Source organism: Neophocaena asiaeorientalis, unplaced genomic scaffold (genome assembly GCF_003031525.2).
Source record: "Neophocaena asiaeorientalis asiaeorientalis breed wild unplaced genomic scaffold, Neophocaena_asiaeorientalis_V1.1 scaffold582, whole genome shotgun sequence".
NCBI lineage: Eukaryota > Metazoa > Chordata > Mammalia > Artiodactyla > Phocoenidae > Neophocaena > Neophocaena asiaeorientalis.
This window is the reverse complement of record NW_020172996.1, coordinates 90,745-107,556: the sequence shown is the minus strand read 5'-3', so window position 1 is coordinate 107,556 and position 16,812 is coordinate 90,745. Positions and strand designations below refer to the sequence as shown.

At 41.8% G+C, this 16,812-nt stretch overlaps 1 protein-coding gene and 1 pseudogene across 1 annotated transcript in view; one reads left to right on the top strand and one right to left on the bottom strand.

The window, feature by feature from the left end:
• The window catches only part of LOC112397971 (zinc finger protein 256-like), a 34,778-nt gene that overhangs the window by 1,558 nt on the left and 16,408 nt on the right, over positions 1–16,812 (top strand). Inside the window, 2 exon segments of the mRNA XM_024742321.1 lie at positions 800–926; positions 7,408–9,257. Coding sequence (XP_024598089.1) covers positions 800–926; positions 7,408–9,257 — 1,977 coding nt within the window.
• Positions 9,449–10,119, bottom strand: LOC112397962 (U6 snRNA-associated Sm-like protein LSm3 pseudogene; annotated as a pseudogene).

The following is a 16,812-nucleotide window of genomic DNA, read 5'->3' as shown; positions in this document are numbered from 1 at the left end:
TTGGGCTTTTTTTTTTTTTTTTTTTTTAATACAGAGGTTGAGTGGAGAGAGAGAGGAGTGTTGTGGCTGCTGAAAGGACAGAACTGGCAGTAAGAAAGTTGAAGAGAGTTGAGGGAATATGAAATTCACATGCGGTTCTGGGTGGCTAATACTGAAGCAAAGATTAGAGGCAGTTGGGGAGAGCTTCTAAGCAGCATTTGTGACTTACTCTGGTGTTGGATCCATCAGAGGACTGGGGTTGTACCAAATCTTGTCTGAATTTCTTAAGCCCTCTCTGGATGCCAGGCGCCAAATGTGTGGGTATGTTCAGGGAGAATTCTATGGTGTGGTGCAGGGATGTGGCAGTGTTGTGGAAGCGCAACTCTAGGGTCTGAAATTGTGAGAGAAATATCATCTACAGAATGATGTGCACATGGAGAGGAAGTGTGAGCTGATGGCCCCCAGGCCCTGGTGTTGAGGATTTACAGGTAAAGCATGAGCTTACATTTGGCTATGTCTCAATTCCCACAATTTGAGAGATTCCAGGGGAATTGCTTAGCTGGAGGGACGGGATATTACCGGTCAAGCCCAGAGCTTAGATGGCATCTGGGTGCAACCCCACTGCCAGTTATTGCTGAGGGCTGAACACAGTGATAAAATGGGATGATGAAGAGAAAGCAGCCATCAGTGGCACCAGGGCCTGGTAACTCCTCTGAGGTGGGGAGCTCCAGTGGAGGATGGGAGTGGCATAGGTGTGTGGGGAGATGTGTTGTGATTTCTCAGAGAATGTGCAAGCTTTCATCTGTCCCCTTTGTGACAGGTTGGTGTGACCTTTGAAGACATTGCCGTGTACTTCTCCTGGGAGGAATGGAGACTCCTTGATGAGGCTCAGATACGCCTGTACCTTGATGTGATGCTGGAGAACTACGCACTTATATCCTCACTGGGTAAGACCCTCACTCTCCCCAGTGACCTGGGCTAGGGTCTATATTCTGCCTCACCGCCCCCAGAAGGTGCTCTGTGCTGCATGTGGTGTAGGCACTGCTTGCTTCCCCAGTGTTCTGGGTAGTTGTGGTAGTTAAGGCTGGGGTGTTTGCACTACCCTCTTTTCTCCCCTACAGCCCTAATTCCTGCTGTACCAAACCCTCATAGGGAAGGATTTGAGGTCAGTAGTCTTGCAGTAAGGCTAATGGATGCAGCTTGCTTGCCCTTTCACTGGATGGGTCAGTGTGTCCAGGTCCATAAGGTTTCTGTGGCCACTCCTGTATCTGAAAATTTCTTGTGCCTGCCTGTTTATGGAATTGTAGCCATTGTCATGGTGACTACGTACATGGACTACTATTGAACTCTCTCCTATATAGTTCTTTTTGTGATGTTTAGACTTCTTCTATCCATTTCATCCTGCCCCAACTTTATCGAGGTATAATTGACAAAATTTCTGTATTTAATATATATAACGTGATGATTTGATATACATACATATTATGAAATCATTACCATTGTGAAGTTAATTAACACACCTATCACCTGACATAATTACTTTTCTATGTGTGCGTGTGTGAGAACACCTAGGATCTACTCTTTTAGCAAATTTCAAGTGTACAATACAGTGTTAATAAATAACTATAGTGGACTTCCCTGGTGGCACAGTGGTTAAGAATCCGCCTGACAATGCAGGGGACCTGGGTTCGAGCCCTGGTCCAGGAAGATCCCATATGCCGTGGAGAACTAAGCCTGTGTGCCACAACTACTGAGCCTGTGCTCTAGAGCCCACAAGCCATAACTACTGAGTCCACATGCTGCAACTACTGAAGCCCATGCTCCACAACAAGAGAAGCCACTGCAATGAGAAGCCCGTGCACTGCGATGAAGAGTAAGCCCTGCTGCCTGTAACTAAATCCCACACGCAGCAAGAAGACCCAACGCAGCCAAAATTAATTAATTTAGAAAAAATTTAAAAATAAATAAATAACTATAGTCACTATGCTACACATTCGATCCTCAGAACTTACTCATAACTGAAAGTGTTTTTGACCAACATCTCCCCATTTCTTTAACCCTCAATATCTGGCATTCTGCTTTATGTTTCTCTAAGTTTTACTTTTTTTAAAACTCTCTATAAGTAATGTACAGTGTTTGTCTTTCTCTCTGTGGCTTATTTCACTTAGCATAATGTTCTCTAGGTTCATCCTTGTTGCAAGTTGCATTTTTTCCTTTTTCATGGCTGAGTATTTCTGCACACATATGCATGGGAAAGTTGGTGCGTGTGTCTATGTGTATATCATATTTTCTGTATCATTTCGTCCCCTGATGAACACCTTATAATGTTTCCATATCTTGACTCTTCTGAATAATGCTGCAATATTATATATGTATATGTATATATATATATGTACGTGCATGTATTTCATGGAGATACTGGTTTTGTTCCTGTTGGCCATCTGTATGTCTTTTGGAAATATGTCTATTCAGCTCCTCTGCCCAGTTTTTAATTGGGTTGTTTTGGTTTTGTTATTGTTGTTGAGTTGTGTGAGTTTTTTATGTATTTTGGATAGTAACCCATTATTACATATATCACTTGCAGATACCTTCTCCCATTAAATAGGGTGTCTTTTTTTTGGGCGGGGAGTGGGGGGGGTGGTTTGCTGCATGGCATGCAGGATCTTAGTTCCCCAACCAAGGATCGAACCCATGCCCCTTGCAGTGGAAAGGCAGTCTTAACCACTGGACTGCCAGGGAATTCCCAGGATGTCTTTTCATTTTATTGATGGTTTCCTTTGCCGTGCAGAAGCTTTTTAGTTTGATGTAATCCCATTTGTTAATTTTTTCCTTTGTTTCCCTTCCCTGAAGAGACATATCTAGAAAGTTATTGATTGGTAAGACCGATGTCAAAGAGTGTGCTGCTTGTGTTTTCTTCTGGGAGTTTTATGGTTTCAGATATTACATTCAAGTCTTTAATGCTTTTTGAGTTGACTTTTGTGTATGCTGTGAGATAGAGGTCTAGTTTAATTTCTTTGCGTGTGACTGTCCAGTTTTCCCAACACCATTTATTGAAGACCTTTCTCCATTGTATGGTTTTTGCTCCTTTATCAATCTTAATTGTCCACATATCCGTGGGTTTATTTTGGGGTTCCCAATTCTGTTTCTTTTGATCTATATATATGTTTTTCTGCCAATACCATGCTGTTTTGATTACTATGGCTTTGTAATATAGTTTGAAATCAGGGGTTGTGATACCTATAGCTTTGTTTATGTTGTTTGGGGGGGTTTTTTGTTTGTTTTTTGGTGTTTGTTTATTTCTCTGGGCCATGTAGTGTGTCTTGTTGGATCTTGGTTCCTGGACCAGGGATTGAACCCAGGCCACTGCAGTGAAAATGGTGAGTCCTAACCACTGGATTGCCAGGGAATTCCCCTAGCTTTGTTTTTTTTTTGTTGTTGTTGTTGTTTTGCGGTACGTGGGCCTCTCACTGTTGTGGCCTCTCCTGTTGCAGAGCACAGGTTCCAGACGCGCAGGCTCAGTGGCCATGGCTCACGGGCCCAGCCGCTCTGCGGCATGTGGGGTCTTCCTGGACCGGGGCATGAATCTGTGTCCCCTGCATCGGCAGGTGGACTCTCAACCACTGCGCCACCAGGGAAGCCCTGTTTTTGTTTTTTTTTAAATCTCAGGTTGCTTTGGCTATTTGTGATCTTTTGTGGTTTTATATAAATTGTAGAATTTTTTGTTTTATTTCTGTGAAAAATGTCATTGGGATTTCAATAGGGATTGCATTCAATCTGAGATTTCTTTAGGTAATATGGACATTTTATTTTATTTATTTTTATAAATTTATTTTTTATGGGATTTCAATAGGGATTGCATTCAATCTGTAAATTGCTTTAGGTAATATGGACATTTTATTTTATTTAGTGTTTTTTTAAAATTTTTTTTCATTTTCACTGTGTTGGGTCTTCACTGCTCATGGGCTTTCTCTAGTTGCAGCAATCGGAGGCTACTCTTCATTTCAGTATGTGGGCTTCTCATTGCAGTGGCTTCTCTTGCTGCAGAGCACAGGCTCTAGGTGTGTGGGCTTCAGTAGTTGCGGCATGTGGGCTCAGTAATTGTGGCTCACAGGCTCTAGAGCACAGGCTCAGTAGTTGTGGTTCACAGACTTAGTTGCTCCACAGCATGTGGGATCTTCCCGGACCAGGGATCGAACCTCTGTTCCCTGCAGTGGCAGGCGGATTTTCAACCACTGCATCACCAGGGAAGCCCCTATTTAGTTTTTATAAATTTATTTTTTATTTATTATTATTATAATTATTTTGGCTGCGTTGTGTCTTCCTGCTGCACGCAGGCTTTCTCTCCTTGTGGCGATTGGGGCTACTCTTCATTGCTGTGCATGGGCTTCTTATTGTGGTGGCTTCTCTTGTTGCGGAGCACAGGCTCTAGGCGTGTGGGCTTCAGTAGTTGTGGCGTGCGGGCTCAGTAGTTGTGGCTCATGACCTCTAGAGCACAGGCTCAGTAGTTGTGGCACACTGGCTTAGTTGCTCCATGGCACGTGGGATCTTCCTGGACTAAGGCTCAAACCCATGTCCCCTGCATTGGCAGGCAGAGTCTTAACCACTGTGCCACCAGGGAAGTCCCAATATGGACTGTTTTTTTTTTAAGGGTAGATTTATTTATTTATTTAGGCTGCGCCAGGTCTTAGTTTTGGCATGCGGACTCTTAGTTGCTGCATGCATGTGGGATCTAGTTCCCCGACCAGGGATCGAACCCAGGCCCCCTGCATTGGGAGTTCAAAGTCTTACCCACTGGACCCCCAGGGAAGTTCCTAATATGGACATTTTAACAATGTTAATTCATCCAATCAATGAGCGTTAAATATCTTTCCATTTGTTTAAAAAGATTTCTTTTACAATCTTTCAATAATGTCTTATAGTTTTCATTGTATGGGTCTTTATCCGTAGTTAAGTTTATACCTATGTATTTTATTCTTTTCGTTGCCATTTAAGTGAGATTGTTTTCTTAATTCCTTTCTTTTGCTAGCTCATTGCTTGAGTTTAGACATTCAACTGAGTTTTGTATGTTGATTTTGTACTCTACAACTTTATTTGTTGATTATTTCTAATAGTTTTTTGGTGGAGTCTTTAAAGTTTTCTATGTGTAAAATTATGTTATCTGCAAATAGTGAAAATTTTACATATTCCTTTCCACTTTAGATGCCTTTTGTTTTTCTTGCCTTACTGCTCTGGCTAGGATTTCCAATACTATGTTGAAGAAGAGTGGAGATAGTGGACATCCTTTTTTTGTTCCTGATTTTAGAGGGATGGCTTTTGACTTTTCACCATTGAGTTTGATGTCAGCTGAGGGGTTTTTCATATATGGCCTTTATTATGTTGAGGTATGTTCCTTCTTTATGCAATTCTTTCAGAGTTTTTAATCATAAATGGGTGATGAATCTTGCCAGATACATTTTCGGTATCCATTGAGATGATCATACGGTTTTAATCCTTCATTTTGTTAATGTGATGTATCACATTGATTTGTAGATGTCGAACCATCCTTGCATCCCTGGAATAATCATGCTGTACAATCCTTTTAATGTTGTATTTAGTTTGCTAATACTTTGTTCAGTATTTTTGCATCTGTGTTCATCAGAGATGTCCTATAATTTTCTTTTTTTGTGTTGTCTTTGTCTGTTTTTGGTATCAGGTGATGTTAGCTTAGTAAAATGAGTTAGGAAGCATTCCTTTTTCTTCAGTATTTTGGAAGAGTTTGAAAAGGATAGGTATTTAATCTTCTTTGAGTGTTTGGTAGATGTCAACTGTGAAGCCAAGATTTTTATTTTTCTATAAATGCCTACATTAGCTATTTATTTATCTAAATTTCCCTTTTTGAACTGCTTTTGCTGTGTCCCATAAGTTTTGGTACTTTGTGTTTCTGTTTTCATTTGTCTTAAGGTGTTCTTTGGTTTCTTCTGAGACCTATTGTTTTTTCATGATTGTGTTGTTTAATTTACACATATTTGTGAATTTCCCCACTTTCCTCGTGTTACTGAAATCTTGTTTCATACCATTGTGGTCAGCAAAGATACATTGTATCATTTCAATCTCCTTAAATTTGTTAGATCTGGTTTTATAACCTATAACATATGATTGCTCTAGGGAATGTTCTTTTGTTGTTGTTGTTTGTTTGGGGTTTTTTATTTTTATTTTTTAGGGAGTGTTCTGTGTGCACTTGAGAATGTGTATTCTGCTGCATTTGGATGATATGTTTTATATATGTCCATTTGATCTAAAGTATAGTTCCAGTCCAAAATTTTCTTTTTTTTCTTGTTGAATTTCTGTCTGGATGATCTACCTGTTGTTGAAAGGAAAATATTGAAGTCCCTTATTGTGTTCCTGTCTATTTTTGCCTTCAGATTGGTTAATATTTGATTCATATATTTTTGTGCTCCAATGTTAGTTGCATATACACTTACCATTGTTATAGTCTCTTGATGAATTAACTCCTTTATCATTATATCATGAACCTCTTTGTCTGTTGTGGCAGATTTTCACTTAATGTTCATTTTGTCTGACATAAGTGTAGCTACTCTTGCTGGCTTTTGGTTTTCCATTTGCATGAAATGTCTTTATGTTGCCTTCACTTTCAGCCTATGTGTGTCCTTAATGCTGAAGTGAGTCTCTTTGGCAATGTATGATTGAGTCTTGTTCTTTTATCGATTTGGCTGCTGGGGTATTTTTGTTTTATTTTTTGTTTTTAGCCACACCACATGGCATGTGGAATCTTAGTTCCCCTACCAGGGATCAAACCCACGCCCCTTGCGGTGGAAGCGTGGAGTCTTAACCACTGGACTGCTAGGGAAGTCCTTGCTGCTGTTTTCTTTTTCTTTTTAAATTTATTTATTTGTTTATTTATGGCTGCATTGGGTCTTCGTTGCTGCGCATGGGCTTTCTCTAGTTGTGGCGAGCGGGTGCTACTCTTCGTTGCGGTGCACGGGCTTCTCATTGTGGTGGCTTCTCTTATTGCAGAGCATGGGCTCAAGGTGCATGGGCTTCAGTAGTTGCAGCATGTGGGCTCAGTAGTTGTGGCATGCGGGCTCAGTAGTTGTGGCACATGGGCTCAGTGGTTGTAGCTCATGGGCTCTAGAGCACGGCCTCGTTAGTTGTGGTACACGGGCTTAGTTGCTCTGCGGCAAGTGCGATCTTCCTGGACCAGGGCTTGAACCTGTGTCCCCTGCATTGGCAGGCGGATTCTTAACCACTGTACCACCAGGGAAGTCCCCTTGCTGCTGTTTTTGAATTGTAGAATTTTGTAAGGACTTACTGTTGCCATCTTGTTAATTGTTTTCTGGCTGTTTTGTAATAAGACAGATGCACATCTGTGATGAGCTTGACCCTTCCCTATAGTCGACATGCACTTGACCAGCATTTCTTTCTGTTCAGGTTGCTGCTGTGGAGCAGAGGATGCAGAGGCACCTTTTGAACAGATCGCTTCTCTAGGAATGACACAGGCTAGGACTCCCAAGGCAGCTTTGTGTTCCCAGAAGATGCACCCCTGTGAGATGTGTGGTCCAGTCTTGAGGAATGTTTTCCACTTGGCTGAGGATCAGGAAACACAACACAGCCAGAAACTGTTGAGGTGTGGGGCATGCGTGAAACTATTTTATTTTAGTGCAAACTTTAAACAGCACCAAAGGCAGCACATGGGAGAGAAAACTCTCAGAAGCAGTGTGGATGAGGCCTTGTTTGTGAAGAGCTGCAGGTTCCATGTGTCACAGAAGCCATTTACCTGTAGGGAGTTTGAAAAGGACTTCCTGACTGTTGTGGGACATCTGCAGCAACAGGCCTCTTGTACTGTCAAGAAGCCAAACACAATCACCCAGTGTGGGTCAACTTCACAAGGCAGGAGAGGTCATCATACCTGGGGAGAATGCAAGAAAGCCCTCAGCCCCAAACACACACTTGTTCAGGACCAGTGGGTCCACACTGGAAAACCTTGTTTTGTGTGCGGTGAGTGTGGGAAAACATTCAGGTACAAATCCTCATTTGTTGTACACCAGAGAGTCCACGCTGGAGAAAGGCTTCATGTGTGTGGTGAATCTGGAAAATCCTTTAGGCAGAGCTCAACCGTCAGTCAACATCAAAGCATTCATTCTGCGGCAAGGCAGTACAAGTGCAGCAAATGTGGGAAATCCTTACCCTACAAATCTATCCTCATTTTTCCCCACACATGGCACAATGGAGAAAACAGTTACGTGTGCAGTGAATGTTCGAAATCTTTTACCTCTAGCTCAGCCCTCACTTATCATCAGAGATCTCACACAGGAGAAAGGCCTTATGAGTGTAGTGACTGTGGGAAATCTTTTATCTCTAGGCCTGCCCTCAGATACCATCAGAGATCTCACACAGGAGAAAGGCCTTATGAGTGCAGTGAATGTGGGAAGTCTTTTACCACTAGCTCTAACCTTCATTATCATCAAAGAGTTCACACTGGAGAAAGGCCTTATGAGTGCAGTGAATGTGGGAAATCTTTTAACAATAGGTGGGTTCTCATTCAACACCAGAGAGTTCACACAGGAGAAAGGCCTTATGAATGTAGTGAGTGTGGGAAGTTGTTTAAATATGGATCCCAATTGAATCAACACCAGAAAGCTCACACTGGTGAAAAGCCTTTTAAGTGCACTGAATGTGGGAAATCTTTTAACAATAGGTGGACACTCATTCAACACTGGAGAGTTCACACAGGAGAAAGGCCTTTCGAGTGCAGTGAATGTGGGAAATCCTTTAATCGGAGAAATAACCTCATTTTACACCAGAGAATTCATACAGGAGAAAGGCCTTATGTGTGCAATGAATGTGGGAAATCTTTTACCTTCAGCTCCAGCCTTCGTTACCATCAGAGAGCTCACACTGGAGAAAGACCTTATGAGTGCAGTGAATGTGGGAAATCTTTTATCTCTAGGTCTGACCTCCATTATCATCAGAGAGTTCATTCTGGAGAAAGACCTTATGAGTGTAGCGAATGTGGGAAATCCTTTATCCAAAGAAATAACCTCATAATACACCAGAGAATTCACACAGGAGAAAGGCCTTATGAGTGCAGTGAATGTGGTAAATCTTTTACCTGTAGTTCCACTCTCCATTATCATCAGAGGGTTCACACTGGAGAAAGGCCTTATGTGTGCAGTGCATGTGGGAAGTCTTTTATTACCACTTCCAAACTGCGTTGTCATCAGAGAGGTCACAGTGGAGAAAGGCCTTAAGAGTGCAGTGAATGTGGGAAACCTTTTACAGTATGTCTTATACGAACTAACAGGTTCTGTTCTGCGAGTGAGTTTGTAAGTCCAATTTGTTCTTAAGTTCAACAGAGTTAGCCTAGGTACCCAACTAACACAATGGGCTATATAGTACTGTACTGTAATAGGTTTATAATACTTTTCGCACAAATAGTACATAAAAAACAAAAAACAAAACGTTTTTAATCATACTTTACAGTACCTTGAAAAGTACAATAGTACCAGCTCCATCACCATTGCTTTTTTTTTTTTTAAATCAAAAAAAGGAAACAATTCAATTTAAAGAACGAAACCCAGAAATTGTCTGAAAAAAGAGTGGGGCAAATGAACTCCTGAAAAAGTTCTGCATCTTGGTGATCACATTTATTGGAAGGGTTGGAGAAAATTAAACTGCCATTTAGCCTAAGAATTTGTGAGTTATCTGAAAATCAACTTATTTCAAGAGTGGAAGAATTCTTGGTTTTTTCTTAATATTAAACTGTACACCAGTTTCTCTTTTGAATATCTTCTACATTTAAAGAGGCAATTATACAAAATCTCATTTTCCACACAGGATAAATTCTTTGTTTCAGCTAACTCTCAATGGCGGGGCAACTAGGACAACACCGTCTCCCCGGAAAAAGAGCATTGTAATATTCCATTTTGTTGATTTATATATTTCTTCATGTTTGTTCATCAATTTCTATAGTTGTCACAGTTTCTTCCACATCTCCCAATATCATATTTTAATGTAACCTGCCTCGAAGCTCTGTGTTGTTTCTCATTTTCACTCATCCAGGCTGAGCCTGATGAGATTCAGGAGCTCTTCTACAGTGTTTGTAGTTTGTTACTGGCCCACATCGTCCAAAATCTTCCACATCACCTCTGCTTTTATGCTTGTTTCTGGACATCCTGGGCTTGAAATAAAGATACTGTACTACTCTATACAGTACTGTACAGTAAGTACGCAAAAGCACAAGCACTTGTAGAGGATACACACATGTTAAAATGTACACCAGACACATGAACTAACTCATGTGATTGGACATGAGAACGCATGTTCTCATTTTGAAAGCTCACTACTTGAAGGTTCGTATGTAGGGGACTTACTGTATAGGAAAATGTAACCTCTTTCAATACCAGAGAGTTTACACTACACAATGGCATAGATGGGCAGGAAATGTGCAGTTTCAGTGGTCAGTATAAGGGCACTGGAGGAAACTATCTGAGGAGCCATCTGTCTGAATTGACTCTCATACATCTGAGCATGCACAGTGGGGAGAATCCCTGGTTATGTGGGAAGGCCATTTTATCTCTACCGGCCAGCAGGCCTACAAAGTGTGCATCAGTCACCAACCCAGTTTGCTCAGGGAAGCTGACTCTGTCCCCCACTGTGTTGGCCAAGTTAGGAGTCACCTGAGCCCTAGGGAATATTTCCCTCCTCTTTGATTACCTTGGGCATGGACCTGACCCAATGCTGTTCCATAGAACATCATTTGAGTTTTCTGGCAGCATTCAAGCAAAGACTACAATTTTCAGGGACATGTTGGTGTCACGTGATACTTGCGATGTGTCTTTCCAGCTTGCAAGTCACACACTCTAGAACTCTTGGCCACATATTGCCTTGGCTTGAATAATAACTAAGGCCTTTAGTCCTCATTAATTTGGGGAGTTCTATTCTGGTGTAGGGTAGTTTATAAACTAGTACAAATTTGTGCTCTACAGGCATGAATGGGAGAAGTTTTTATGGGTCTCACGCTGTGCCTGAGGAGGGACAGCATGATGGCAGAAAACAACTTGACAATTTTTACCAAATTTGCATTGCTGCATAGAGCCTCCTAGGAAAGACTGCTGGGCTTTCTCTTCCTCATTTGAGGCCTGTATCCTATGTTTTTTATGAGCCTTGGATGACTAAGGAGGGGGACATGTGAGAATCTTAACAGTGCTTCTGAGAGCCACATGATTTTTTTCTCTTACTCAAGGTAGATATCACAGGGTATCCCAGCACTGTTGAGGGGATATTTTCCCCAGGTCTACAAAGATCCACATTCCCTGATGGCCACAAGTCACTGGGCTAGTCTCACTGGTTATAAGACTGTTGGTTCCAAGGGAAACCGTAATAGGTACGGAAACTCTACTTTAGTAGGTAGTGGAGGAGTCTGCAGCCAGCTAGATGAAATGCTCCTCTTCTAAAAGTGTAGCCAGGAATGTTTCTGTGACCGCAGGATCTGTGTGTACACAAATCTCGGGACCTCTAGGCATGCTTATCTTGTGTAGCTGAGGACATTGTCAGAGAAATTAATCAGGTTTTGTGGATTGCTGTAGCCTCTCAGTGATGTTCGCCTCAAGGCCCTTACTGCGCAGGGAAGAAAAAAGAGAAAAGGGGATTCATATTCTGAGGATGTGGCTCTCTTGACCGATGCAGCACTCCTCTTGACTTGGGTGGAGACGTTCATTGCTCCCTATATTTGCTGCTACTGAGACAAGACTGGCCTTCCAGAGGGCATGAGGAGAGAGATGCTGGAGTCAATACAGCGTTGCCCAACCTATTTCCCATAAAGAGTGGGACATAGATATTTTTCTTCTTTTTTATCTTGAGCTAATTTTTAAAGCTTTATAAAGATATAATTTACATGTACTCAACAGCTTATATTTAAAGTGTACAGTTTGATAGGTTTTGACATAGGTATGAACCTCTGAAAACATCATCCTATTCCCGATAATGACCATATCTGTCATTTACTTCATGTCTTTTTATAATCTCTTCTTACCTCCTTTCCAGCTTCTCCAGGTAACCATTGGTTTACTTTCCCTTACAATAGATAACCTTTGCATCTTCTTGTATTTATATGCTTGGAAAAATAAGCTGTTTATTTTTTTCTGATTTCCTTCATGCTTTGTAATTACTTTGAGATATGGGTAGCTCATCTCTCTCTTTTTTTTTCTGAGTAATATTCTTATCCTTGGATATACTATTGTTGATTTACTTATCCATCTCTTTGTGGGTGTTTAGGTTATTTCTAGGTTGTGACTATTGGAAATAAACCTGTTACAAACATTTGTGTCAGTTTATATGGATGTGTGTCTCTTTGATCTTGTGTCAGTAACTTAAGGTGGAGTGTCTGAGTCACAGGGTAGATCTAAAGTGACTGTACTTTTTTTTGCATATTAACCAGCAGTATGTTAGAGAGTTCCATTTCTTTCACATCCCTGCCAGTGCTTGATATGGTTAATTTTTATGTCAGCCCTTTTCATAAGTGTATAGTGTTATCTCAGTGTGGTTTTAATTTCAGTTTTCTAATGATTCATGATTTTGAGCATTTTGCAGGTCTTTGCCACCTCTATGTATGTATGTGTATATATATATTAACAAATATATATACATATATTTGTGTGTGTGTGTGCTGTTTCAGTTCTTGTTATTTGCTTTTTTTTTTAAAATATGCATTATGGCTGTTTCCCTTTTCATTTACAAATAAGACATCAAAACAACAAAGACATATGTGGAATTTTACTCATTCTTAAATGAAGTGAACATTTGCCATACAGAATAATTGTTTTTAATACAGGTAGGATATACCTGTATTAAGGTAGGATTTTTCCTCAAATTTTCTGTGTTGTGCAAAATGTCATGACCACAAATCCCACACATATTTAAGATCAGTATGTATTATTAACATAATCTCCACCACTTAAGTCCAGGCATTCAGTAATACATTAAATGTAGTCCTGCTTTGTAGTATTTCCCAATTTCTGAAGTGTAAATTCTCCCACCGCTCATTTGGAATGTGATCAGAGAAGGAACTGAAAAATTCTACTCAAGGTCCCCCAGGTTTTTTGATGGAAAACTAAACTTAGCATGTGCAGGAGGAGACTTTACAAGGCCAGGCAGACAATAGCTGCGGGGGCTGTGGGCTGGTTGGAGGCTTAGACGCCTCAGAGACATAATTCTGACTGGCCAGCGGGGAGGTATGTCCCTGAACACACTGGGGTGTCAGTGGAAACCCTAGTTGGCCTCCCCTTGTTAGTGACAAGGTATCAGAGCAGTCACACTATCCTGAGTTGCCTTCTCTGACCCCACCGGTTACCTTGCAAGGGATTCTCACCCTCTGAACTCGCCAAAGTTCTTTTCATCTCTACCTTTCTGTAATTGTTGACTGTTTATTTCCAACTGTGTTTACCTTCTATGGGTCTCACCACCTACTTGGATACTATTTCAGACACCTGCACCCCAGGACCACATTCTAGATGCAGGGCCACTGCCTACCTTCACGGTTTAGGCAGTGTTTCATAAATACTGGGCCTGGGAGTGTGCAGGGCAGGGGTCTAGGGCATGCTTTCTCTGCTCTACACCTTAAGAAGGACCTGGTTACATCTTTTCCTCCAAGATGCACATGTGTCAAGTCAGCGGGGACACCTGTGATCTGAGGTTGCATCTCTTTAGAGAGGGAGGAGGAGTACAGGTGTGGTGGTGATGGAGGACCACAGCAGGGAGAACCAGACCCACAATGCTGGGTGGGAAGGCTGGGACAGTGCAGGGACCAAAGGAGACACCTAATATTTGCCCCATGTGGAGACTCAGGAAGGACCCACTGGGCTTAATTCCTGCTTCTCCCTCTAGAAGCTAATCGCCTAAGGCAGTGTCCTGCCCAGAGTTCTGGTAGATCTGCCCCTGGAGTCCCCTGAGGGATGCAGCAGAGTTCATGGAGATCCACAGGCTCCCCACCCTGCCCAGGAGCACCCCACCGCCCACCGCTCGTGCATCTGGTAGGGACACTTAGCCGTCCATATCCACAGCTTGGGCACACCTTGGTGACAGCATGCAAAAGTTGGGATTCTGACTCTGAGGTGGAAAAGCAGGACTCAGTCTTTGAGTCAAAAATCTCATATTTGGGGACTTCCCTGATGGTGCGGTGGTTAAGAATCCACCTGCCAATGCAGGGGACACGGGTTTGAGCCCTAGTCTGGGAAGATACCACAGCCGTGGAGCAATTAAGCCCGTTGAGAAACTAAGCTCTACTGAGCCTGTGCTCTAGAGCCTGCAAGCCACAACTACTGAGCCTGCATGCCACAACTACTGAAGCCTGCACGCCTAGAGCCCATGCTCCACGAGAAGCCACCGCAATGAGAAACCCGTGCACCACAACGAAGAGTAGCCCCTGCTCGCTGCAACTAGAGAAAGCCCGTATGCAGCAAAGACTCAACGCAGCTGTAAATAAATAAATTTATTTTAAAATCTCATATTTGGTCTCTGGAGCCAACTAGGGACTCACATTCACACTTGGTTGGATTATCCAAGATATATTGTTAGGGGAGAAATTAGTGTCAGACAAGGAACCACAGAACCAGGAAGTTCAGAGCACACTAAAGAGGATAAATGCTAAAATTCTACGTGTGATATCATTTTCAAATTATAGAAGATCAAAGATAAATCCTGAAAGAAGTCAGGGCAGGGGGATGAGGGAGATCCCTTACCTATAGCAGAACAAAGATAAGAATTAAATTCATCTTCTTAGAAACTGTGTAGGCAAAAAGAGATTGAAGTGAAATAATTGAAGTATTGAAAAAGAAAAAAACCATCAACCTAGAGTTTTGTTCCTGGCAAAATTATCCTTTGATAGTGCAGGGTAAACAAAGCCTTTCTCAAATAAACAAAAATAGGGAATTTGTTGCCATTAAATCTGCAACATTAGTCCATTCTGGTTGTTATAATGAAATACCACAAACTGGGTAGTTCATTAAAAAAATAAACATTTATTTCTCACACTTTTGGAGGCTTGGGAAGTCAAGATCAAGGTGACAGCATGGACGATTCTGTGGTGAGGTCCTGCTTCCTCGTTCATAGCTGACACCTCCTTGCTGTGTGCTCACATGGTAGCAGGAGCTAGGGATCTCTCTGTAGCCTCTTTTATAAAGGCACCATTCATGAGGATTCCACCCCCAGGAATTATTCCTGGTCCAGTAAGATCCCACATGCTGTGGAGCAACTAAGCCCGTGCACAGCAACGAAGACCCAACGCAGCCAAAAATAAATAAATAAGAATTTAAAAAAAGAAATAACAAATATGGTAAATATTAATCCAACTGCATCAATAATCACTTTGATGGGAATGGTCTAAATGCACTAATTAAAAGATTTTCAGGGTGGATTAAAAAGCAAGACCAGGGCTTCCCTGGTGGCGCAGTGGTTGAGAGCCCGCCTGCCGATGCAGGGGACATGGGTTCGTGCCCCGGTCCGGGAAGATCCCACATGCCGTGGAGCAGCTAGGCCCACGAGCTTCCGGTCCGGGAAGATCCCACATGCTGCGGAGCGGCTGGGCCCGTGAGCCATGGCCGCTGAGCCTGCGCGTCCGGAGCCTGTGCTCCGCAACGGGAGAGGCCACGGCAGTGAGACGCCTGTGACCCGCCAAAAAAAAAAAAAAAATAGCAAGACCAAACTATATGTTGTCTACAGAAACTGTGCAATAATACATCTGTACTGTTTTCAGGTTCTACATTTGTACTAATTTGTTTCAGGGGCAGTAAGAAATGAATAGAGGGATAGGCATGTGAAGAAATGAAATAACTGAGAAAGACAAAGTTAGAGCAAGTTGGGGAGTGCTCACTTTGTGAAGGTTGTGTGTGTGTGAGGTGGTGGCATCAGTGTGGTTAAACTAAACTGTTTTATCTGTTGTGGCTTCATTGTTTAACAGTATTCATTAGCTATCACTGGGCAAAGGTATAATTTTATATTGGAGGCAAATGTTAGTTGGTGATCCATTTAGCTAATTGGAAAATATTCAAGTCTTTGTGGTTTACTGAAACACACCCTTGACCTGATTATAAAGATTCTGTAAATGGAGGCATGGGAAGGACACAGCCTCAATACAGCTTATTGCATGAACTTATTCCCAATAAATATTTACAGAGTGTATGAAATTGTATAAATATGAAGTCATATTCCAAGAATAATATGAGAGTTGGGAGTTAAATAAGCTTTTACATCTCATCATTTTGGCATGCAAATGACTATAAGTTTGTACATTCTAAAGGAGTGGAAATCAATCTGAGGGTTTATGGAGATAAAATATAAAGCAGCTGCATAAAATGTCTGACTCTGTCAGGTAAACTAAAAGATCAAATTGAGTGGTTGTCAGAGCTGGGGAGGGTACTGGAATGTGACTACCCTCAGAATATCCGTCTTCTTTCTTCCCAGTCATGGTTCTGTACGGACTGTTTTGCTCATAGCCAATCATAATACAACTAAATGCACACACACACTTCCAATGGTTAGCTTCAGGCTACATGCATTTGAATGACAAGTATATAATATATCCAGCTATGCACTGAATCATTTTATGTCTGAATGACTCTATAGTAAAATGGCCATTTAGAACAGTAGATCTGAGAGCATCTCAAATGATTTTTTTTTTTCCACGTTGCGCGCCTTGCGGAATCTTAATATCCCGATCAGGGATCAAACCAGCGTCCCCTGCAGTGTTGGCGCTGAGTCCTAACCACTGGAGCACCAGAGAATTCCCTTAAATGATATTTTAATCCTTTGGCAGCTGAGATTCACGAAGTCTAAAATTAT